General features: G+C 47.1%; 1 protein-coding gene across 3 annotated transcripts in view; it reads right to left on the reverse strand.

Moving 5' to 3' along the window:
- The window catches only part of VDR (vitamin D receptor), a 56,985-nt gene extending 46,932 nt beyond the window's left edge, over positions 1-10,053 (reverse strand). Inside the window, exon 1 of one of the 3 annotated variants that reach the window (XM_027035981.2) lies at positions 9,802-10,053. In XM_027035981.2, coding sequence (XP_026891782.1) covers positions 9,802-9,841 — 40 coding nt within the window. In that variant the 5' untranslated portion in view covers positions 9,842-10,053. Of the gene's footprint in view, positions 1-9,638; positions 9,745-9,801 lie in introns of those variants that run through there. The other 2 variants (XM_027035982.2, XM_027035983.2) reach the window with 2 other exon arrangements.
- Positions 10,054-24,710: the final 14,657 nt, after the last annotated feature.

Genomic DNA, 24,710 nt, shown 5'->3' on the forward strand with positions numbered 1-24,710 from the left:
TGGAAAAACTCTGGATGTCCAGCTTCCTCGTAAAAAAAAAAAAAAAAAAAAAGGGCTAACGTGGCCACACCGGGCTGCAGTTCCCAGGGCAACGCTGCGGGCCTCAGGTGGAGCTAACCCTCCAGACCAGGCTGTGCCACTCCCCCCTCCCCCCGCCCTTGCACCCCACCAGGGTCTGCAGCCCTCCAGCCTCACTCATCACCTGGCTCTACCCCCCCACCCGGCACCCAGCCCTCAGCGACAGCCGAGCTCTGCATGCAGGGAGACACAGGTAAGAGAAGAGGGTCTGGAGACAGCCTGAGCAACAGCAAACCCTGCCTCCCCACACACCTCCTGCCCGCTGTGTCCGCAGCTCTCTAAGCTTCCGTTCCCTTGCCTGCAAAATGAGAACAAAACGACAAAACCTACCTCATTTGTCTGTGAGGGTCAAATGAGATAATGCAGGTCAAGGGCTCAGCACCGCGCCCGGCACAGGGTACCTGCTCAGGCAATGTTAGTGCTTGTTATTCTGCAGGATTGGCTTCAGTAATGGGAGAGAAGTCCTCTGAGTTGCAGCCCAGCTTTTTATAACGTTTTAGTCACACAAAGCTCCTGCCCTTCAACTCTCTTCAAAAGAGAATTTTTTTTAGCGTTTGTTTATTTTTGAGGAGAGAGAGACAGAGACAGAGAGAGACAGTGCGAGTGGGGGAGGGGCGGAGAGAGAGGGAAATACAAGAATCCCAAGCAGGCTCCAGGCACTGAGTGGTCAGCACAGAGCCCGACGCGGGGCTCGAACTCACGAACCATAAGATCACGACCTGAGCCGAAGTCAGATGCTTAACCAACTGAGCCACCCAGGCACCTCAACTCTCTTTACATAGCTCAGGGGTCCCTGTCTACCTACAAACACATTTCCATTCAATCAACAGCCATTGAGCATATCTGTGATGAGTTAAGTATTGCGTGGAGTAAGGACACTTCAGATATAGGACCCAGCCCTGTTCTCAGGGCCTCGCAATCCAGTGGGTACATGGACAATCGAACAGACAGGCACAGCCCTGTCAGGTGGAGTCAAACAAAGCTCTCCCCTCCGGGCCCTGCCCCAACCATCCGGGAGCTTGGCACTGAAGGAGGAACCAGGGGTGATTCTGACTCTCCTTCTCTTCCTAGGTTCCAAAACGTTCCAGAGCTTTACTAAAAGACACTTACTGGTAAATTAGCCCCACTTCCCCCTCTAGTTTCTCAGGTTCCACACCTGAGTTCCTCCACTGCACACTGGTTAACATAATTTCATCTCAACGAAGCCATTCGGATCTCAGATGGAGTTCATTACAGTGGAATTTTACCTGAGGCTGCCACCCCCCACTTCTTCACATCATGGCACCCAAGATGTCGGTGTGCTTGCCAAATAGGCTGGGCAGAGGTACCTTCCCACCCCTGGCAGAAGTCCGGAAATTGAGAGCTGTTTGGAACAAAGAACTCTGCCCCGAAGGTGTTTTCCAGCATCATCCTGGCCAGCCTGGAACCGTCCCATTCACCCTCGGCTGGCACCACTTACTGCCTCTTTCCCAGCCCTCCTCAGACAGGAAGAGGAGGGCAGAGAACAGAGCCGAACAACTGTGCAGGACAGGTCGTGGGCAGGTGAGGCAGGGGCAGACGGCCCGGGCTACAACAGATCCGAATTTAAGTTCTGGTTCTGACTTAGGAGCTCAATGACTTTGGGCAAGAAGTTGAACCTCTTAACTTCTTTCAACATCAATTTCCTCTTCTGTGAAATGGGAATAACAGTATTGCCTACCTCATAGCATTATTGAGGGGCCTGGGTGAGAAAATGCATGAAAAAAAATTAACACGGTGCCTGGAACGTGTAAGTTAGAATAGCCATTGGTTTATTACGATTGTCAGCTTTTATATGATATATGATTATGTCAGCCTCACAAAGGTCAAAGGTTGGTGTACAGAGAGACACTGGGGCAGAGTTGGGGTGGGAGGTGATTGAAGAATGGGTGGGGCCCTACCACCGAGCCCAGCATGGGTCTAGTGACCAAGATGAGGCCCAGGGCAGAGGCACTCACCTGCCCCTGGAGCTGACAGGCACAGACTGGCTGGGTAATTACAGGATTGCGGCCTCGGGTGTCCCATGCAACTGCCCAGCAAGCCACATTCTTTTGTGGGCGGCTGGGTGAGTGGGCAGCTGGCTGTTTATGTGGCCGCCAGGACACTGGGTCTACCTAACACCTACTCAACCCAGCACCCCCAGGCAGAGTGTTCAACCTTGGAAGAGGAAGGGATTCTCTGTGGGCATTCTGCTCCTTTCCCCAAGGCGCCTCCTCTGTTCTCTCCACCGCGACCCTCTAGCACCCTCTGCTTCTCAGATTGGACAAGTCAGTGGGTCAGAGATCAAGGCCAGACTCTGAACAATTAGTCTTCAGTTTACTTCACCTGGAGCTTTCAGATGACCAAAAAGCCCTGGACAGATGTAAATCCCATCACTGCCCCCAGCACCCTGAACTCTGATTAGCTAATAAAACACAAAGTTCTGATACTTCCACGTCCTGTTCTCAAAATCGATACCCAAGGAAAAGATACCGTCTCAATACCCTTAGCAAAAATGCAATCCGGTGGGTACTAACTGGTCACCTAGTATGTGCTCAGCACTGACACTAGGCTCTTGGTTGAACTGAACAGGACGCCAAGTACCGGGATGAACAGGACGCCAAGTGAGCCACGGGATCCCTCCCTCACTGTTGCTGGAAGGTTGCAAGGAAGGGCTTCAGCCGCACCCGGAGACCCTGAGCAGAGCTCACAGAGTCAGGCTGACACCTGTACAGGACCACCTGTGCGTGTACCACACGTCAGACAGGGGTACACATATAACCGGCCGAGGATGATTCAACTATGAGAGCTGAAAGCGACTTTAGAAACTTGTCTAGTCGGACAACCGTTTCATTTTAGAAATAAAGGCTATGTCAGGTATTGAAAAGGATGGGGCACAAGGGGAGCTTTTAGCCACTGCCGAAAGGAATGCTTTTCAGTACAGCCACTGTGGAAAGGAGTTGGGCGCTGTGGAGCAGTGCCAAACACAGAATCCCAGGTGCCCTGGCCCCATGTATGTGCCCTGGAGAACCGCCCACGCGCACATCAGGAGACCAGCACAGTTACCACCAGCAGTATGACCGTGGCAACTCCAAACTGGAAACCACCCAAACGTCCATCACCAAGAGGGAGGACATACAAATTGCGGCACATCCTTACAGTGGACGTCACCCTGAGTGAAAACTAACGAACTACCTCTGGGTGTGTCAACACAGGGGGGAGTCTCAGAGGCACGACACAAGGTGGAGGACGCACATCACGGGGAACATGTATATAGGTAAGCTCCGTAGACACGTGAAGGTAAACAATATATTGTTTTGTAAGACGCACGTAGACGATAACTTACGACGAAAAGGAAGGAAATAACTAACTAACATTCAAAATATGGGTGGGGTGGAGAACAAGGAAGGAGATGCAAATGGGAAGAGGGACGGGAGCTTTGAAGGCGCTGCCGACGTTCCATTCTGCACTTGGGTGATGTGTACAGAATATGCTATATTATTCTTTAATCTATACATAAGCATATGGTATACCTGTGTGCGCATGACATATTTCACAGTCAAAAAAATAAGTAAATAAATAAAAAGAATTGAAGAACCTGAGTCTCAGAGAAGCTAACTAACTTTTCCAAGCTCATCAGCTAACAAATGGCTGGAAGAGAAATGTACCAAATCCAAGTTCAGCCAGGTGCGAAGACGGCCATTCTTGGATTCTGAAGGGATCTCTCACAACGATGAAGTTTCTGGTCTAGCAAATTTGGGAACAATTGCAAGAGTCTTTATTTTTCCCTGTGAAGCTCCCAGCGTCTTGAATAATGCCTGTCACACCATAGGTCCTCAATGCATATCTACTGAACAACCCACGCTTTTCGAAGGCTTACTGCCCGCCAGACACTTGACTTGGGTCATCTGGAATCCTCATACGGCTCTACAAGGGAGTTATTCTTATCCCACGTAACAGATAAGGACACTGAGATTCAGAGAGATTAAGAAACCTGCCCAAGGTCACAAGCTAGAAAGCGACACAGCTGGGATTTGAACCCAGGCATGTCTAACTCCAACCCCACGTTCTTCCTGTTCTTCGAGGCTGTTGGCAAAGCTTCCAACAGCACTACCTGACATTTCAGAGATATACCAAGGAACCCAGCTGAGGGGTAGGCTGAGCACTTTCTCTTCCTTCTAACCCCGTCTCCAGGCTCTGGCACGGAGAGTGGTTCGCGTGGCCAAGCCCAGCACTAACAGCAGTGTAGCTCAGTGGCCATGGGTTAATTCTACAGCATGGCAGGTTGCGACATCTCTTTAAACCTTGGTTTCCCATATCCATGCTGGGGAGAGTAATAGTAGCTTCCTCCAAGGAGAAGCTGTCAAGATGAAAGGAGAGAAGGGAATCACACTGCCTGGCAGAGGCTGTCAGATGTGGCGAGAGTCCATCTCCCCTTCCAGGCAGGCTAGGCTCACGCGTGCTCCTTAAGGGGTAGCTAGGAGGGGAAAGGGCAAACAGGATGAGCTTAGCTCCAGTTGGCCAAAGGGACAATGGCCTTTCCTTGGTGCCCTTAGTCCAAAGTAGGTTATCAATGAAGTGGCTTGTTTGACATTGAAAGAGTATTTGTCATTTGCCTTCTAGACCGTTCAAATCTTATCTGATCCCATGCAATCTCTCGGCACAGAACTCTCTCTCTCTCTCTCTCTCTCTCTCTCTCTCTCTCTCTCAGGTTCTTGTCTGCTGTTTTTACCCAAGTTAGGTACCCAGTAGTGCTGGAGAGGCACTGAGGCCTGAGGGTACTGGCAGAGGGAGCCTCCTTCTGAGAGGCCACTGTCCCCACAGTAACCTCTGGGCAAACCAAGCTTGCTTCCAGGTCAACTTGTTCAAACCAGTTAGTAAATCTAACCCTGCCACTCACAAACATTTACTGCAGGCCTATTATGTCCAAGGCATGGCGCTAAATGCCCTGTGGGCTCCCATGAATGCAGAAGTGGTAGGGTTCTATGGAAGTTAAGACAGACCCAAGTGTGAGTCCTGACTGTCCCATTCATCAGCTGTGGCACCTTGGCACATGGCTCAACCTCACCAAGCCTCAGTTTCCCATTTGTGAAAGGAGCATAACAGTGGTTCCTATCCCACAAGGTTGTGGCAGATCTGGGAGGCCCTGCATGCAACGTACCTAGCACAGCACCTGGTGCAACTGAGCTGAGCACTCAGTGAATAGCTGTTCCTGGAGCTGCAACTCCAGTGCCAGCAGGTGGCACACACTGGATGTGTCACCAGCAAAGCCTAGGGGCTCACGGGTGCCTCATAGTGCCTGGAATGTCACACCTTGCATAACACCTCAAAGCTTCAACCTGTGGTCAGAAGGCCAGTGAGAGGCAGCAGCTTCCCAGGAACCGGCTTCTGGGTCCTTCCCAAACTCCACTTGCCCGCTGGTGTAGCTGCCCACACCCTGCTCAGGACCAGGACTCTCCCCTGTGCAGAATGGGGACTTTGTGTGGCACCTGGTTCTGGAAACACTGCTTGGTCTATTCCTTGGCACAGGACTTGCAGGGCAGGTTTGCAAACGTATGACACACACTCAGACTCCCCCAGTGCCTCTCACTTTTGCCATCTACTGACAGGCCACCCCCCCTCCTCCCCCTGCCAGCCCAAGGAGTCTCTCCCCTTCCCTCTCCCCACAAGTCACTTCAAAGGGTGGGACTTCCCAAGAGGTCTTCACCTGCCCTTTTCATTTGTTGGCGATGAGAACAACTTCCTTCCTGCCAGAGTAAGACAGTCACTACACCATCATTAAGGAGGCTCCACCCCCACACCAGGCGCCCCTGATCACTCTCATGCTGGACCTCTGCGGACTCTCCAGGGAGCCCGCCTTGAGCATCTCGACCACAAGGACCGCGGACGCAGAAGGGAGGGCAGTTTCTTTTCTACGTGTTACAGCGTCACGATGCAGTCGCTGCCACCAACGCCTATAGCTTGGGTTGAGCAAGAACAGCCTGTCCCCGCCCTGGACCATTTCCCCAATATTCAGACCTGATGAGATAGTCAAACTCCAGTGTCCGGGAGAACCGACTCCCTCTCCTGCTAAGCAGTTTTTCTCTGGCTCTGCCCTCCACCCTGCTCACCATTTCCCCGGAACCTGACTGCAAGTGACCTGTGCCCTTTATCCACGTGAGCAAGGTTTGACTACCCTTCCCTTCTTGTTGTTTACCCACTTGAGAGCTGGACTTCCCTGTGGTATGGTGTGTCCCCCAGAGATCTGGGAAGCTGGAGAGACAAAATGAAGAGGCTGCAGATACGGGGGAAGAGGGAAGAGGAAGCATGAGGCTAAGTCTTGGCTCCATTATAAATCCCAATTCCCCCAGGGGCAGCGGAAGGGGAGTTGGCAGGCCCTCCTGTCCCCATCGGAGGTAGGGGTGGGGCAGGAAAGCCGAAGGTGAGGCCAGTCATAAGTCAAGGGTGAAGGGAAGTCACACGAGCGAGCGAGTGTGGTAGGTTGGGTTCTAGGAGAAGGTGGCTGGGAGCGGTGCTGCCCTCAGGGAAAACACTGGAATTGGGTGATAATACCAGGGAACAAGCTGGGGTGTTGGGGCTGCCCTGAGAATTAAGCTACTTCCATCCTCCCCTCGTCATTAGGCACCTTCCCCACCTTGTCTTCCTCATTAAACCCACTCCCACCCATCTTCCCCTCGTCAGTGTAACCTCAGATGGGTTCAGAGTGCTGTTCACCATAATGACTGAATGTTTCAGTTGGCCCTAGACAGTTGTGGTTTATGTCAATTGTCCTGACAGAACCTACTAACAGCACTCCTTTGCACTCTCAAAGCTTCCCAGTTTGGACAGGGAATTATACGCTCCCCCTCTCTGGCCCACCAAGAGGGCACTGACACAGGAGAGGGTGAAGAGGGAATTAGAGAAAAGCATGACTGGAAGCGAGGCCCTGAGGTCCAGAGCAATAGCCAGGCTAGCTTCTGCCCACCTGGATCCTTTCAGAACTGGGCCGACAGCAGCTGCCCGTCCTGGGGCTCAGACCATCTCAAGGAAGAGGGCTGATTTGGGGGGGTTCTGTTCCTGTCATCCCTCAGAGGGTCTAGCACCAAGCTGGGTGCACAAGAGGCATTTAATCAAAACTTGTCATTTCCTTACTTCCCTCCACCTGCATCCAAAGCAGACCTGCAGCCGTGGCCAAACGGAAAGCTGGACCACTGCAACTCCTCCTGTCCGGCAACGAACTGGAACATCATCCTGGCTCAGACTTCCAGGTGCTCCTGACTCTGGCCCTCCAGCCACCAGCACCCAACGGCTAGACAAAGGCAACAGGGGGTTTCTAGCAGGGGTTCCAGAAGCAGATCTCGGCCGGGATGGCTGTCGCCTCCTGGGGATGCAGGGTGAAGAACTGAACAGTGGCGCTCCCTCTCCTGCTTGGATGACCGCCTGATCTGGCCCCCAAGCCCCAAGTCAAGCATGGAAGACACTGGCTTTAGACACTGGCTATTTGGTCTGAGAGTGGAGGGTGAGGGTCCGGGAGGGCCTCTTGGTACTTCCTCTGGGACTTAGTCCCAAAAAAGATCAGTTCTGAGGGGGGATGGGAGAGAAGACAGAGAAACCATAAATACAAATAACCAGAGCACCCCAAACTACACCAGGCCTTCCACGATGTTTATACAAATGAAGTGTGAAGGCCTTGACTGAGGAGCTGTGAGGGGTCAGGAAAGCTTCCTAACTCTCTTTCCCTCCTTCCTTATCTCACCCTCCTCTTTTCTTACCCTTTTTCTCTTCCCTCCTTTCTTATTCTTTACCCTGGAAAGGGTCCAAGTCGTGGCTAATGAGGGACCAGCCAAACTGAAGCCATGGGGCCCAGCCGGAGTACAGTCTGTGAATCCCCAGCATTTTGCAGTTTGAGTCAGCCCCGCACCACAGCCTCGTCGTGGGCTTGTCTCATATGGCTCCAGAGAGGCCACTGAGTGGGGGGCAATGGACTCTGGGGCTCCCATTTCTGCTCAAGGGTCTGAAGCACCCAAAAGAAAAGCCAGAGAGAAATGTACAGTCTTACTACCTCCGGGTCTGTCTGTATACCGTTCCAGAAGGACCCTCAGTCCTCTCCAGCACTTTGACAAGGACAGGATGGGGAAGCCCTCCCCCCCCCCCCACAATACACAATGCCCACAGTTCACTGAGTTGAGGTTCCAGTGTCCAGACAATCCATTTCCACCTCAACAAACCCCACTTCTTACCCTGGCTTAAAACTTTCTTTGACAACACCATGCCTTCCCTAGTCCCAGAACCTTCCTGACTTCTTGTGCACACCCACCTGGCTAACAGAGCCGGGCTGCTAACAAGATCACTAGGCAGAAATGGAATGGGAGGCTGGAAGTGTACCATGCTGGATGTACCTCCTGATCCTAAGAGAAGGATAAGAGATGAGGATTTACCGCAAATCCACAAGCTCTTCACTGTCAACCCTTCTGGAATCATACCACAACGATCCCATAATCATCCCTGTGTTGGGTGTTCCCTTCAGAGGAGTGGCCACCACTGGCCACGAGGAAGAGAGCCTTCCAGCAGGGAGCTAGAGTGGAGCTGACTCTGCCTAGGAGAGCTTCTGCAATGCTCAGAAAATGCCTGCCCAATTGCTTGCCTGGGCTCTGGCCCCTCTGGCTGCAACTGAGCCCAGACAGGAGGCTGACTCACTCACCGCAGGGAGGAGGAGGAAGAGGAGGAGGAGAAGGAGGAGGAGGAGATGCGGGAAGGGCCTGGGCTGGGAGACCTAGTGCCCTCCCAGACCGGGTAGCCTGGGTCTCAGCTTCAGTGGTCTGGGGGTGTGGGGGGGGAGAGGGGGTCAGGATCCACTTCTCCCTGCAGACCACATGCTGTTCCCTCCTAGATACTTCCCCTAAACTCTCCCCCACCACCCACAGACGAGGGACCCTTCACTCCCCAAACAGAAACTACTCCCTGAGCTCCCTCCCGGATTAGATGTTTGCCCCCTGAGTTCCTCTGAACATCTATGGACAGGCTTTCCTGAAAAAAATAAATACAGTGCATTAGGGCCAACTAGGTCTAAAATCATTGGCGGTTTGAAAAGAAAAGAAAAAACTCTACTTAAAAGATCCAACTCCACCATGGCAGGTGACCGTACACAGGTACTAGAAGATGATAAAGCTTCACACACTCCGCCTCCAGCGGACCTTAGTACCATCGACAGTCGATCTCCCTTTCTTATTCCTTCACTCCGTGCCAAGGCTCCCCAACAGAGGAAGGAAACAAATGCTTCTCGTTGCCCAAGTGCTGAGCACTGTGTAGCAGAGCATTTGTGTGATAAACCGCGTGAGCACCGAGGTCGTTGCCCCTCTCGCCAACCTGGCACGAACTTTAGCTCTTTCTCAGACCTCAGTGTACCGTCAGTGCCTCAGCCTCATGGCACGACAGCCCGGATCTCAGCAGCCAAGTTTGCCCCTGCGATTTACCCTCTAGTGTTTGCACCCGGGCACTCAGGCCCGGTACCCACCCCCCCCCCCCCCCCGCAGCTCTACCCCGGGCCCAATCCCGATTCTGGGACCCCACTTCCCCGCTCCTACCGGTTCCGCACCTGGTCAGGCGGGTGGGCACGCAGCTCCGCGCTCCCGGCGCCTCCCGCTCCGCTGCTGCCTTTTGACAAGCAGAGACAACCCAGCACCTGGCCCCGCCCCTCTCGAGGCCCCGCCCCGGGCCCGCCCCTCCCCTTGGCCCCGCCCAGCGGACCTGCCTCGCTCCCCGAGAAGGCTGGCGGCTTCGCAACCATCTTGACTTGGAATCAACCACTGGGAGACTCTGCCCGGGGTAGTCCTCCACGGCTGCGGTCCACAGAGGAAGGCATGCTGCTTCTCTGTGCCTGAGAGTTTTCGAGAGTGATGTGTGTGCAGATCCACGCTCTGCCCGCGTTAATCTGTGATGCGTTCGCCCACCTCCCGCCTTGGTTCCACCTAGCTGCTGCGCAAGCCTCTTCCAGGTGCGTCACCCCCACCTGGGTTGACCCGACCCGGACCTCACGGTCTGCCGGGCTCTGGGGGCGTCTGCCGCGGGCACCGTCGGGCCTCTGCGCTCGTGGGAGATCCCGGGCGCCGCTCGCCGTCGCGTTGCTTCTGCAGAGCGCCTGGGAGCTCAGCCCGACCCCACTCGATAGTATAAAAGCGCAAACGGAAAGCGCGGCCAAAGTGGCTGGAGCTGCGTCATCGTCCCCCCTCGCCCGCGGCAGATCACGTTCTCGGCCTGTCGCGAACCTCATCCGAGCGAGCGAGCTTAGTGTCAGCTTCCCGGGACTAATCCCCAGTCTCCCGCCACCCGTTCTATACGACACTGGTGTGAAGAGAAGAGAGGAGTGAAAAAAAGTCTATCATGAGACCTGGAATTGTAGTAGATGGGGGGAAATACGCCATAGAAAATGTTGGCTAGAAATTATTCCGCCTCCTTGGCTATGTGCTAGGCACTGCATCTGGAGGAGAGATAAAAAAAAGATGTGGTTCCCTCCTTCTTCGAGTTCACTGTCCAGTGGGAGAATGTATAAATAAATAGTAATTACAATATAATATTCTATAATAGAGATGCCCACGAAGCCATCCAGCAGTTGGTGAGCTCCTTTAGGCAGGGGAGGAAACCGTGGCTCAGAGGGACAAGCTGAACAGGTGGAAAGTCGAGGCATAGAGAGGTTAACCCAACATTACATTACACAGCTGTTCAGTGAAGGACAGTAGTACAGCCCAGCAAATCTGCTGGTACAAGAGCCTCTGAACCATTTATGAAACAGCTTTGCTAGACTGTAGGATAACCAGCCCCCCTCAAACTCTCAGTAAGGGGATCAGGAGAAATGAACTGAGGCTAAACAGAAAGAAGAATCTTCAAACAGCAAAATTTGTTAGGCACTCAAACAGTTGATTAAGAGAATATCATGGAAACTTTCTCTCTGGAAAGGTTTAAAAAAAAATAGAAGAGACACAGACTGGTGAATTGAGAAATGGCCCGTCTATCCTGAGAAACAGATGAAAGGAAGTGCCCCTTTGGGGGCCCTGCCAGTCTGATGGATAGATTCCCCGCTTGTAATGAAAATAAAAGAAAGAAGCCCCTTGCCCAAAGCATCACGGGAAAGCCAGCAGTGATTCTCATGGGAAGAAAAATAGAACAGGAAATCTCAAATAACCAACACCTTGGGACATTCTCAGGGAGTTCCATGAGCCTCTGGAAGAAGTCACTTTTGTGGTGCTTAATTGGCCAGATGAGTGAACCTAACATCTTGAAAATAAACCTTATCATCGCAAAGGGGTAAAGGATGACTGCTGAGTATTCCTTAGCCATTGACCGTTAGTCTCTTCACAGCTCTCCGTCTGACATTCATCGCCGCCTTTTGAGTCAGGCAGAGTAGAAAATACTCCAGACCCTGTTCTCGTGAAGACGTGACAGTCAGCATTCCTGTGCTACAGAATAGCTTTGAACTCTTCTAGCTTGACTGCTATTTGACACGTGCTAGAACCTCTGCAGAAAACACGAATTTTCTTTCTTTTCCGTGACGTTAACATTTCTTGTGTTCTCATGGTGCCTGGGAGGGGTGGTGGTCCTTACAGGATGCTCATATTGTGTTTTTGTCAGTATTCATCTCTGAAAAGTTACATCAGGGAATATCTAGTAGGCACTTGCTGTGTGCACCTTGCCATGCTATAGTGCTGTAGACCCAAGGGGCTGTAGAGAAACAAAAGAGCCCTTCCAGGTGTGATTTGCCTCGGAGGAAAGATTCCAGAGGTGCCAGGCTGAGGCCACCCCTGTGTACTTCATTTTACAAAATCTGGGGAAAGGCACAGCCTGGCTTCTCAACCTCTCTACCAGGCTTCCGGCGTCTGTGGTGGTCTAGGCAGGCCTGTAGCCAATCCTCAGCTAATGGGCTCCCCTTTTCTGTTGGGCTCCCCTGTTCACTGTCCTTGAGGCTGCCTGACCCTCTCTGAACCTCTCGTCATGGTACCAGAGCTGGAGTGGATCATGCAGTCCCCACAAGTTTCTGCAGACCCTGTCCCTATAGACAGTTTATAAGCTGTCCAGAGGCAGCAGTCCAGGTAAAACTGTGCCCTTTGAGCTCTCTGGAGCATTCCCATCTGCTTGCTTTTCCACTTTTTTTTTAGGGCTCTTTTCCCTCAAATATTTTATAGTTATGAGCCTAGTGGGAATGAAGGGAAGACTCTCAGCAAACTCCCAAAGAACATTCAGAGAGACACAAAGTCATGGGTTCCAAAGACAGAAGCCACCAGGCTTCCTTGCAGTTTCCTTGTTTTAGAGATTAAAAAACATTAGGTCCAGAAAGGTTAACTCATTTGTCTTCTAACCCATGATAGGAGTGTTCACTCTGTTTATGTTCCAGATGGTAAAAATGGAATGAATAAATGCAAGAAGCTGTAAGCAGTGAAAGCAACCCAAACAAAAGAGTCTCCCCAGGACAGTGTTTTTCATATTTTTAACTGCAACCCATAATAAGAAATAAGTATTAATTATGACCTAGTGTCCCCATGCATACATATAAGTTTTATGAAACAAGAGATGCCCTGCAATATTTTCTATTCTTTTTTCCACCCTTCCTTCCTATCTTCCCTCCCTTCCTGCCTGCCTGCCTTCCTTCTGGGAAGGAGACCCATCAAATTGATCGTATGACTGACAATCAGTTAACCTGAAGTTTAAAAAGTCCCTCTCACCATGGGATCCCCTCATTTAGAACCTGCATCATGAGATTCCCAGAAAGGCCTTTGAGAGACCAGGTTGGCTTATACACCGCACCCTCAGAATCCATGGTGGCTCCAAGGCTTTGGAGGATTCCTTCTCCAAGGCCACATGGTCAGGGTTAGGTCACTGAGACAGTATGTATCCCCTCAATTTTTGTGGCCTTAACTCAGCTATTTTACCATGCTTACCATCTTTCCCAGCTTTGAGGGGGTTCTTTTACCCTTAGGAAGTTTTATGGCATCTCAGAAATCCTGATTTCTCCCAAACAGGACAGCTTTGGAGGAGTTGTGTACCCTGGCATAGTGAGTGTCCGTGGAGAGTCTGCTCAGAAAGAGTAGGGCACTGATCATTATTCAGTCCAAATCCATCTGGCTCCAGGGCTCCATTCCCAGTAGCCCAGCTCATGTCTCCATCCCTGGGGCTTTTGGCACTTGTTTTTCTCACCTGCTCCCACATCCTTGAGCCCTAGGCTGCCAGCCTGCTGGCCCACACACAGCGTCTGCTGGCATGGTAAAGCAGAGCCTAGGGGCCGGATGAATGAAGGTATAGACTCCCACCTGCACCTCCAAATAGAGGCAGCTCCAGAGCTCTCCCAAGCTCCCAGGTATTTGCTGGGCTCCCATCCAAACCCCAGCAGACAGTGATGACTCTTCGAGCCCCGACTCCACCATAGAGACCAGCAGAATAAACTAGAAGCTCGGGATCCTTTCCCCTCTACAACTGCTTGTGGCTATAAGTTTTGCAACAACTACAATCACTCTAGTAGGAGATGAAGAGACCCCTAGCCCCTAGTCTTTGGATAACTCTTATTTTGCTCTTCTACGGAAGAGTGTCTTATGGGAAAACCTAGTAGGGGATGTAAATGGAGGGCCCAATGGCATAGAGAAGGTGTCTTGGGAGCAGGTGAAAGCATGGGCACTGTCATATCACTGCTGCAAAGGTCCACAGGGGAAAGCTGACTGTTCTCAAAAGAAGCCCCCTTCCGCAGAGGGGAGTGTCCAAAGGCAATTAGGCAATGAGCTCCTTTCCTTCATACCAATGAGCAGAAGCCCCACAAGCCTCATCCTGGGCAAGCCTGCTTCTTTCTCCAGAACAGGAAGGACATTCCATAAGTAGTCCAGGAATGCATTAAACAACTCTCCCCTGGGGCCCCAATTCCAGATAGATGTGGCTGTTGACAGCTCCTCTCCTTTGCCTTTGGCCTCTGGCCTAGGACAAACACTGCATAGCATGGATGCCCCTTTGTTGTATGTGCCTCATTGTCCTTTGTCATTAAAAATGCCACCATTGTTGAAACTGTTGTTTCTGGTGTCCACCTCCACTTCCAATAGACTTTTGATAGTGGGCTCATGTTGGTTTGTGTCATCCACATGTCCTACAACCAAAAAGTGGCCTCTAAACATTTTTATTATAAAAACCTATTGGCAAAAAATGTTGCCATCCCCATACATGAATATGGTTTTTAGAGTTCTATCATTACCTCATATCTGAAGCCACACTACACAGGGGGAGATTCTTTATCAACATTAACAAATATAAGTATTTCAAATCATAATTTCATATTTCAATTGATGTTCTTGATACTTTTGAAACTTTTTACTCACTTCCCTGACACTCCTTCTTTGCATTCATATACCTCATCCAATATACCTGACATGTGGCCAAATGAAAGAAGGACCAAGTGAGGGTGCTGGTGTCAATCTGTATATTAAATGATTAAAGCTTAATTAAAAAAAAAAAAAAGAAAGCCTCTAACACTGTCCCCCTGTATCCAGTAGATGATGTAGCACATCCTCCCCTGGAGACTTCTGCACTAGATAACAGAGGTAGGATATAGACCATGAGGGCTCAGCAAGTTTAGGTTACCCATCCAAGTTGACAACTGGTGAGTCGCAAAGCAGAACTAGAGGCCAAATCTACTGCCTTGAAATCCAGGTCTTGCTCTTTGCATCACCCTGTGCCTCCTTTCTTCTCTGCTTTGTGAAGAAATGGAGGCACACTGAGTATGAGAGAGAGAAGCTCTTGAAGGCTAAGAAGCTGAATTCTTTGATCCGCTTGGCTTATTGAAGCAAAACCTGAGGCAAGATCCATGTAGGATCCACTGTAGACTGTATCTGGGACCACAGCTGCCAAAAGTCAGATGCCACAGGCCCCCAAGAGATTAAACCAGAGAGGCAAACAGGACAAGTTCTCCCGGCACTGGCTACTAGCAGGGAAGGCTGTGGTGGCCTCTTGTGTGTATTTAGTAGCACAAGAGTAGCCCTTACGTTCTTAGCTTGGCCACCACCAAAGACCTGACTTCAACCCACATTCTCAAGGAGAGTTGTCGCTCAGTTAGAGTTCATAGAATCTGGCTGTCCAGCTTGACTAACCTCTGAGTGGTAGTTGCCAAGCCCAGAAAGAACATGGTGAAGAGGCCTGAACCACCAGGGGGTTCAATCTTTTCTTCACACGCAAGCCTCACCTCGGTGGACTTTTTACCCCAAACCTTCTCCTCCCCACCCTTCTCTGTCCAGGCAGGCCAACTACGCCTTCTTAGAACTTTCATTCCTGACCTCCCTCTGCTCCCAGCTTACCTCATGTATCTTTGTGCCTTATTCATCACCAGGCTTCTCGTCTGTCAACTGGTGAGGAGTTTAAAAGCTGATGGTCAGTGAGTCTATGACAAGGACCTGTTGAAATAGAATAATATTCCAGTTGCCAACACTTCCCCACATTCTCTGTGCCTTTCCCTCTAGTGAAACCCAAAACATGGGTGAGGATTGGGTCAAAAGAAAACATTTAAGCAAGTAGTTCAGGGCTCAGTCATGAAAATGCCTGCTATTGGCTCCTCACTGGGTTGGAATAGAGGTTCTGAACAGGATGCTGGACCCAGAACAATGAATTACTACAACTGAGTTTGTGTTCTATGTCCTCAAAGTAATCTCAGTATCTCAGTTTCCTGTCCTCTTTTCCTCCTCCCAAGAACCTAATGCTTGGTCTTGACAGGAATTAGAAGTGAATCTCAAAGGCAAATGTCAAAATCTCCACTGTTGGTTCCTAGACGTCATTAAAGTAATTCAATCCCTTCCGCCATGTTGGGAGCTGGAACTCTAGAGAAACACATGCCGCTACATCACCTTCCCCTCCCCCAACTCTTCCCCCATTCCATAAGACTTAAACTTTGGACTGATATGGTATACCCTGTCAGTTGTGACAACGCAATCTGCCTGATAGAGAGGCTGATTTGGTGCCTGCAGCTGGTTTACTTCCTTTTCAAAGCCCTGAATGTGAGTAGACACAATCCCTGCTTTGTGATTAATAATAGTTTCTCCTCTTGTTATCTTACTGCATTAGACTATCCGTTGACATTTGATCTGCAGTCATTAAAGATTTATTGCCATGTTTCTTTCTCCCAAACAACGCACACCCTTCAAATAGAGGGCATTTGAGGACAAGTGGTGTTGGAACCAGAACAATCGACAAAGAATTGTATGTGTCAAGGTTGTGTTACCTTCATCTCAACCCCAGCCTTGAAAAAGATGTTTCATTTCTTTTTCTTTTTTAAGTATTTAAAAAAAGTGTTTATTTATTTATTTTGAAAGAAAGAGAATGCGTGCACACAGGGGAGGGGCAGAGAGGGAGAGAGAGAATCCCAAACAGGCTCTGCACGAGTAGGCTCCACACTGTCAGCACAGAGCCTGACTCAGGGCTCCATCTCATGAATGGTGAGATCATGACCTGAGCCGAAATCGAAAGTCAGACGCTTAACCGACTGAGCCACCCAGGTGCCCCAAAGAGGTTTCATTTCTACCAGTGCAATGAATCAGATACCCTCAATGACCCGCTCAGTTGAAATAACAATTTTAACGTTAATTAAATAACGTTAAATAATCTTAATTAATTAAGATTAAATCTTAAATGTATCTCCACACTGAGAAAAAAAGAAAGAAATCCAAAGAACTCAAAATGAAGTGAAAGTAGGAGCAGAGATTGGTAAGCAAGGACCAAAACTGGTCTTCAACCTGAAAGTGTCTTTAGAATCTTGGAAACCTTGAATTTTGGTGGTGGCTTCACAGCGTGTGGAGACAAGAGTTACAGTCAAGGGATTATCTTGCATAAACTTGGGCTCTCAGAAGGTGCACTCCAAAACTCTTTATGTAGGGAGAATGAGAAACCTTCACATAGAAAGAGATAGTAAGGAAATTGGCCTAAATTACTCCAGATGACAGGAAAACTCATAAATATTTCCTTAGAATTCACAACCACAAACCCAGGCTTGTAGTCCAAATTCATATCCTGGGTGATCCAAAACAAAAACAAAAACAACCCTCAAGGAGAAATTTTAAACTGATCCTAGGTTGGTAATAACTCAGGCAACTGGCTGAATCAAATTTAATCCTCTCCATGTAAACTTGTCCTCATCCCAGTACTCAAGGATTTGCCACAGGTGAAATTTCAAGGAAAACTACAGTCCGTGATCAAAGTCACAAAATGGAAACAAAGCACACTGGGTGGGAATCAGCAGAACTAACTCACAAAGTCCTCAGATGTTTAAATTTTTAATAACAAGGCATAAGATAGCTAAGTCTAATAGATTTAAAAAAATGAAAAAGAAGCTCAAAAAAGTTAGCAGGGAATAAGAGACTATAAATAACTAATCAGACTTGGAAAAAAAATAATTTCTAGAAATAAAAAGCATTGAATCTTAAAACTCAGTGAGTAGATTGAATAGCAGATGAGACATGGCTGAAGGAAAACTTAGTAAGCTGGAAACTAGGACTGAAAAATTATCTAGAATGTAGCCCAGTAAGACAAAGACATGGACAATAATTAGGAAGCTAAAATAATTCCAAATGCAAATAAATGCATTAATAACATAGCCTCAAAAATATGGAAGAAAGTAACAGGATGAAAAGTAAATGATAAATCAACTACCGTAATGGGAAATTTTAACATCTCTCTCAGGAAGGGATAGATTAAAGACATAAAAAATTGGTGAGGATAGAGGAGACAGTTAACAAACTTGATCTAATGTTCATTAAAGGAATACTGCACACAACAGTCAGAGAACAAATACTCTCTTCAAGCCTACATGGAATGTTTATGGAAATCTGCCACACGTTAGGTCGTAAGGCTAGTCTCAACAACTTTAAAGGATCACTTTCAGACAGATTTGTATTCTTTGACCATAATTAAATTAAAATAGAAATATCTGGGACACCTGAGTGGTTCAGTCTGTTAAGCATCTAGTTCTTGATTTTGGCGCAGGTCATGGTCCCAGGGTCATGCCGGAGCCCCCCACTGGGCTCTACACTAAGATTCTCTCTCTCCTACTGCCGCTTTTCCCTACTTATGCTCTCACTATATAAAATAACATAAAAGAAAAGAAATGAAATTAGAAGAAAAGAAAAGAATAAAATAAAATAAAAATAAAATAAAATCAGATAGAATAGTATAGATCATGCTATAGAAACAGCATCAAATGTACTAACAACATCTCATATGTTTCCCCAATCCCTGGGGAACTGAGCTCAGAGAAAGGGAGAGAACACAGAGAATTGCAAGCTGCTTTCTTAAATGCTTCTACTCACATTTCATTGACCAAAGTAAGTCACTTGGCTGTGCCTAACGTCAGGGGTCAGTGAAGTGTAATCCTCCCAAAGGTCCATGAAGACAGGCACACTGGAAATACTGATGAATATGGTAGTTAATACCAAAACGTTCAGGGGAAAAAACCTTTTACAACTGGAAATTTTGAAACATACTTCTTAAGAGTAAATTCTAACATAAAGGAGAAAACACAAAGAACTTAATAATTATTAACAACACTGTATCCAAAATTACAGAAGCAGGTAAAATAGTACTTAGAAGCAATATACAATACTAGCATTTTCTTAGCATTTACTATGACAGGCATTGTTTTGTGTGCTCTACATATTTTACTCATTCAATTCTCATAACAACACTTGAGGCAGGTGTCAGTGAGGAACTGAGGCGCAGAGGAGCAACCTGAAGCCACACAGCAAGCAAGCAGCAAGAGCCAGGAATTGGACTCAGTCAGGCTGCAGGGTCCATGTGTTATGATTGCAAATGCTTACATTAGAAAAAATTTTAAGGCTCAGAATTAATGCATTAAGACTCTTATTTAAGAAGTTAGGAGGGAATGGGCACCTGGGTGGCTCAGTCAGTTAAGTGTTCGACTTCGGCTCAGGTCATGATCTCATGGTTTGTGGGTTCGAGACCCGTGTTGGGCTCTGTGCTGACAGCTTGGGGCCTGGAACCTGCTTCGGATTCTGTGTCTTCCTCTCTCTGCCCCTCCTGGCTCATGCTCTGTCTCTGTCTCTCTCTCTCAAAAATAAATTTAAAAACATTAAAAAAAAAAGATAGAAAGAAACGTAAGAGGGTTCCAGTTGCTCTACATCTTCAACAACACTTAGGAATGAGTCTTCTTGGAGCACCGGGTGACTCAGTAGGTTGAGCATCTGACTTCGGCTCAGGTCACGATCTCGTAGTTCATGAGTCCGAGCCCCGCATCGGGCTCTGTGCTGACAGCTCAGAGCCTGGAGTCTGCTTCGGATTCTGTGTCTCCCTCTCTCTCTGCCCCTCCCCCGCTCATGCTGTGTCTCCTCTTTCAAAAATAAATAAACATTAAAAAAAAAAAAAGTTCAGAGGGAAAAAGCAAAACAACCCAAAAAGCAGTATATAAGAAAAGAAAAAATAAAAAGAGGAAAAACTAAGTTGAAAAAGATATAAAAGAAAAAAAATCAATCAAATCACAAACTGGCTCTTAAAAACAACTAAAAATATAGACAAATAATATAGATAAGATGCAAGAGAAAAACATGAGGGACTAAAGGGGCAACTAGAGATGCTGTGGAAATGAAACAGTTGAGAAAATACTATAAATAGTTTTATGCCAATAAATTTGAAGTTGTGGAAGTGAATAAAGCCTAGACAAATACAGTTTGCAAAAACTGACTTCAGAAGACATAGAAACCTGGACAGCTATATAAGTATCGGTTATAATCTAATACTACATCGTTTATTTTGTTGCTCCAATTGTTCTAGCTTTGGCCATGGAGAGCTCTGAAGGTTTCTGTGTCCCTTTGACATACCCCCCAATGATGGGGGGTGGCGGGGCGGCGTTTGAGCACATCCTTACGTTTTTGGCATTGTAAGACACTCCAGGCTCATCTTGCATATTTCCTGCCCAGTCCTAGAATCAGTCATTTCTCCAAAGATTCTTGGATCTGAGCACTGGATGTGCCCATTGCTATTGGGGTATTGTAGAGCCTCTCAACAGACAGAGTTAGGAAAGACATATATGTATGCTATATATGTATATACAGTTATCTATACATATTTCTATTTCTATCCACCAGTATTTATGCTAAGCGAGACATGAGTTCATGTTAACCTCTCCAGCTCTCATCCAGAGCCACGTTCCCTTGCTTGTCCTTAACCTCCCTCTCCAATAGTGAGAAATTTGTCTCCCACAATCCATGTTCTGTAAACAAATATCTATAATAAATATTAATTAGTGCTTGAATAAGTAAATAACTGAGGGAGAATAGACAACTATCCTCTACAGAAAAATTCCAAATACCTTATAGATACTCCTTCCTCAAGGAGGTAGAGCATAACTCCCTACTCACTAAGTATGGTACACATACTATGCCTTCTTTTTAGAGTACAGGATGGAAAGGGGTGAGAAATGTAACTTTGCAGTGGAGAAACCTGACGAACACTACCTCAGCCAGGTGATCAAGGTTGACATTATCAGTGATAAGTAATGCTAATAGCATACACTTTTTTTTTCAATATATGAAATTTATTGTCAAATTGGTTTCCATACAACACCCAGTGCTCATCCCAAAAGGTGCCCTCCTCAATACCCATCACCCATAGCATACACTTTTAACGTCATATGATGAAAATGGCATTTTACCTCTGTGGTCCTCTTCCTGAAAACCCATAACTCCTGTCTAACATGAAAAAACAAACAAACATTAGACAAACGCAGTTGAAGGACATATTACAAAATACTTGACCAGTACTCCTTAAAACTGTCAATGTCATCAAAAACAAGGAATGTCTGAGGAACTGTTATGGTCTAGAGGAGCCCAAGGAGATTTGATGGCGAAGCATAATGTTGTATCCTGGATGGGATCTCAAAACATAAAAACTAAGGCAAACTTAATAAAATACGGACTTTAGATAGTAACAATGTACTAATATTAGTTTATCAGTTGTGACAAATGTCCTGTAGTAATGTAAAATGTTTCTAGGAGAAACTGGGCATGGGATATATAAGAACTGTTTCTGATACTCTTACAACGTTTCTATAAATCTAAAACTATTCAAAAATAAAAGCTTCATTGGGGTGCCGGAGTAGCTCAGTCAGTTAAGTGTCCGACTTTGACTCAGGTCATGATCTCGTGGTTCGTGGGTTCAAGCCCTGCATTGGGCTCTGTGCTGACAGCTCAGAGCTTGGAATCTGCTTCAGATTCTGTATTTCCCTCTCACTCTGCCCCTCCCCTGCTCACACTCTGTGTCTCTCTCTCTAAAAATAAATAAACTTAAAAAAAATTTTAAGTTCATTGAATGTTTAAAAGGGGGTATTCCTTTAAAAAAGAGTAAAAGAAAAAAACTAAAAAAGAAAAAACTACTAATTTTGACTGTATTAGAACAGAGAACTTCTTTTTATAAAAAGACATCATCAGAAGAGTAAAAAGAGAGGCCAAAGAGTGGAACAAGATATTTGCCACACAGACAACCAAAAAAAGATCATTATCAAGGATATATAAAGAACAACCACGAGTCAACGAGAAAAATACAAACAGCAGCATACAAAGACGATCAGAAGACTTGAATAGGCATTTCACAGTAAACACAAATGGTCCATAAACATATGGGGAGACAAAGTCCAACTTCCTCAGTAATCAGGGAAATGCAAATTAAAACCGGAATAGAACACCACTTCGTATCTCCCAAATTAAAAAGTCTGTCAACTCAAGTTTGAGTATAACCGTGGGGCAATCAGAACTTTTATTCACTGCTGAAGGCAGGGCCAATTGGAACTACCATAAGGAAGAGTTTACTTCTACCTAGTGAGGCTTAACATGCTCAAGCTTTATAAGCCAGCAAAGGCACCCCTAGCTAGGTAGTTTCCAGAGAAACTCTTGTTCGTGTGCACCAGGATAAAGGTACAAAAACGTTCACTTAAAAAAATTATTTACAATAGCAAAAAGCAAACAAACAAAAAAATCACTGGAGGAAAACAGATCTCCATCAATGGCATAGTGAATAGGTAAATTGTGGTAAGTCCAAAAAAATGGAACACCATACGGCAGTAAAAAATGAAGACACCCCAACAGCACATATACACATGGGTGAATTTCAAAAATAGGATATTGAGCAAAAGAGGCAAGTGACAGAAGAATATGTCCAGAACAGCTTCATTTATTTAATGTCCCCAAACATGCAAAATCATATCATCTTATAGTCAGAGTTAAAAATGCAGGTGGCAAGGGGCGCCTGGGTGGCTCAGTCGGTTGAGCGCCTGACTTCAGCTCAGGTCACGAGCTCGCGGTTCGTGAGTTCGAGCCCTGCGTCGGGCTCTGTGCTGACAGCTCAGAGCCTGGAGCCTGCTTCGGATTCTGTGTGTCTCTCTCTCTGCCCCTTCCCCACTCATGCTCCATCTCTCTCTGTCTCTCAAAAATGAATAAACATTAAAAAAATTAAAAAAAACCCACACAGATGGCAAAACTATAAAGACAAAGAAATTATTAAAACAAAGTTTAGAATGATGGTGACCTGTCAGGGGAGGAGTATTCAGGGGGCTTTTGATGTACTTATACTATCCTCTTCCTTTTTTTTTTTTTTTAGTTTTTTAAAAATTTTAGTTTCTTTATTTTTGAGGGAGAGCAAGCAGGGGAGGGGCAGAGAGACAAGAAGAGAGAGAGAATCCCAAGAAGGCTCCTCACTGTCAGCACAGAGCCTGATGTGGGGCTCGAACCCTGGAACCGTGAGATCGTGACCTGAGCTGAAACCGAGAGTTGGACGCTTAACTGACTGAGCCCCCCAGGTGTCCCCTGTCCTCCTTCTTAATCTCGGTATACGGGTATTCATTGTAATGGTAGTACTGGTATTTAACTGTGCATACAATAATACATTCTGGTACCCATTACACGTGTAACCATTAGTCAATAACAACTAACTAGCTTCATGAAAGACGTGCTGATGAGCAAGCTATGTAGACGCATTGCTGGCGGTGGGAGTGAGCTGGGAGCATTTAGTCGGTAGAATCTCCACATTCTCTCACTAGGACTGACTCCATTATCCAATATACCCAATTTCTCATTTAAAAAACTGTTTTTAACGTTTATTTATTTTTGAGAGAGAGAGACAGAGCGCGAGAGGGGCAGAGAGAGAGAGAGACACAGAATCTGAAACAGGCTCCAGGCTCTGAGCTGTCAGCACAGAGCCCAACGAGGGACTTGAACTCAGGAACGGCGAGATCATGACCTGAGCCAAAGTCGGACGCTTAACCGACTGAACCACTCAGGAGCCCCCTCAATTTCTCATTTTACATGTGTGTTTAAAAGTCTTCATTTTCCATCTGGTCATTCCAGGTGAGTGTCAATGTCACCTTCCCCAACGTTTCTGGGCACATGCTTCCTCCTGAGGCTGCACGATCAGATCTGCTCTACACCATTCCCATCAGGACTGGGCTTGTTGATGCCTGGACCTGTCTCCGCATTCCCAGGCTGCAGGCTCTGCTTTCCAGATCTGTCCTGTTACCCAAGGCTGAAGGCCTCCTTGTTTCATGTGAACTCCTAGTCGCCTTCTTCTGTGGGAATCTTGCCCGCTCACGACATCCCAGCCTTCTTTTTGTTCTGCTGTTTGTATTCTTTCCCTCTCAAGACAAGAAAAAAGTTTGGTTTAGTTTAGTTAAGTTTAGTTTAGTTTAGTTTAGTTTAGTTTAGTGTATCCTAACCTGAGATTCCTTTTCCCCACCTTAACTTCAAATTCAAAAGTTAATGATCAATGTTTTGCCTCCCTGTTTTGCAGGTATAGCGTCGTGATTAGTATTATGATTCTGGACTCAAAGTGATCTAAGTTTGAATCTTAGACCTGCCATTTAACAATTGCCACCTTGAGCTATTAATTTGACCACCTGCTTGCCCAGCTTCTTCATTTATATAATAGGGATAATGGGTTTTTCCCACTTCAAACTGTGCCATGAACGTTAAATTAAAAATGCACACTGGGGTGCCCTGCTGGCTCAGTCAGTTAAGCATCTGACTCTTGGTTTCAGCTCAGGCCATGATCTCACAATTCGTGGGTTCAAGCCCTGCGTTGGAATCCCTGCTTGGCATTCTCTCTCTCCCTCTCTCTCTCTCTCTGCCCCTCCCCCACTCACACTGTCTCTGTCTCTCTCAAAATAAATAAACTTTTAAAAATGCACACAAAGCACTTAGCAGGTGGTCTGAAATGTAGCAAGCACTCAATAAATGTCAGATATTATCCCTTTGTTTTTATCTTAATATCACTGATCTGTTTTGACAGCTGTCTTCTTCATGGTAAAATTATTTTTTGTTTACCTTTCTGGACTCTGAAATAGTCTTTTCCCCTAAATTTCTTACCTTCCTGCAGTCACTTCCACTACCTTGGCATCACAATGAGATTCCAGGAAGTTAAACTGAAATCTACCCAGATAGGTGGGGAGCCTGCCCAGGTCCTAACAGGCCCTTGAGTGCCCAGAACATTCTATACTACTTTTCAATAATTCCCTGCAGTGCCACATCCTTCTGCTAGTTTTTTTCTTTCTTTTTTTTTTTAACGTTTATTTCTTTTTGAGAGACAGAGAGGGATAGAGCATGAGCAGTGGTGGGGGGGGGGCAGGGGGGAGGGCAGAGAGAGAGAGGGAG

The sequence above is a fragment of the Acinonyx jubatus genome, chromosome B4, assembly GCF_027475565.1.
Source record: "Acinonyx jubatus isolate Ajub_Pintada_27869175 chromosome B4, VMU_Ajub_asm_v1.0, whole genome shotgun sequence".
NCBI lineage: Eukaryota > Metazoa > Chordata > Mammalia > Carnivora > Felidae > Acinonyx > Acinonyx jubatus.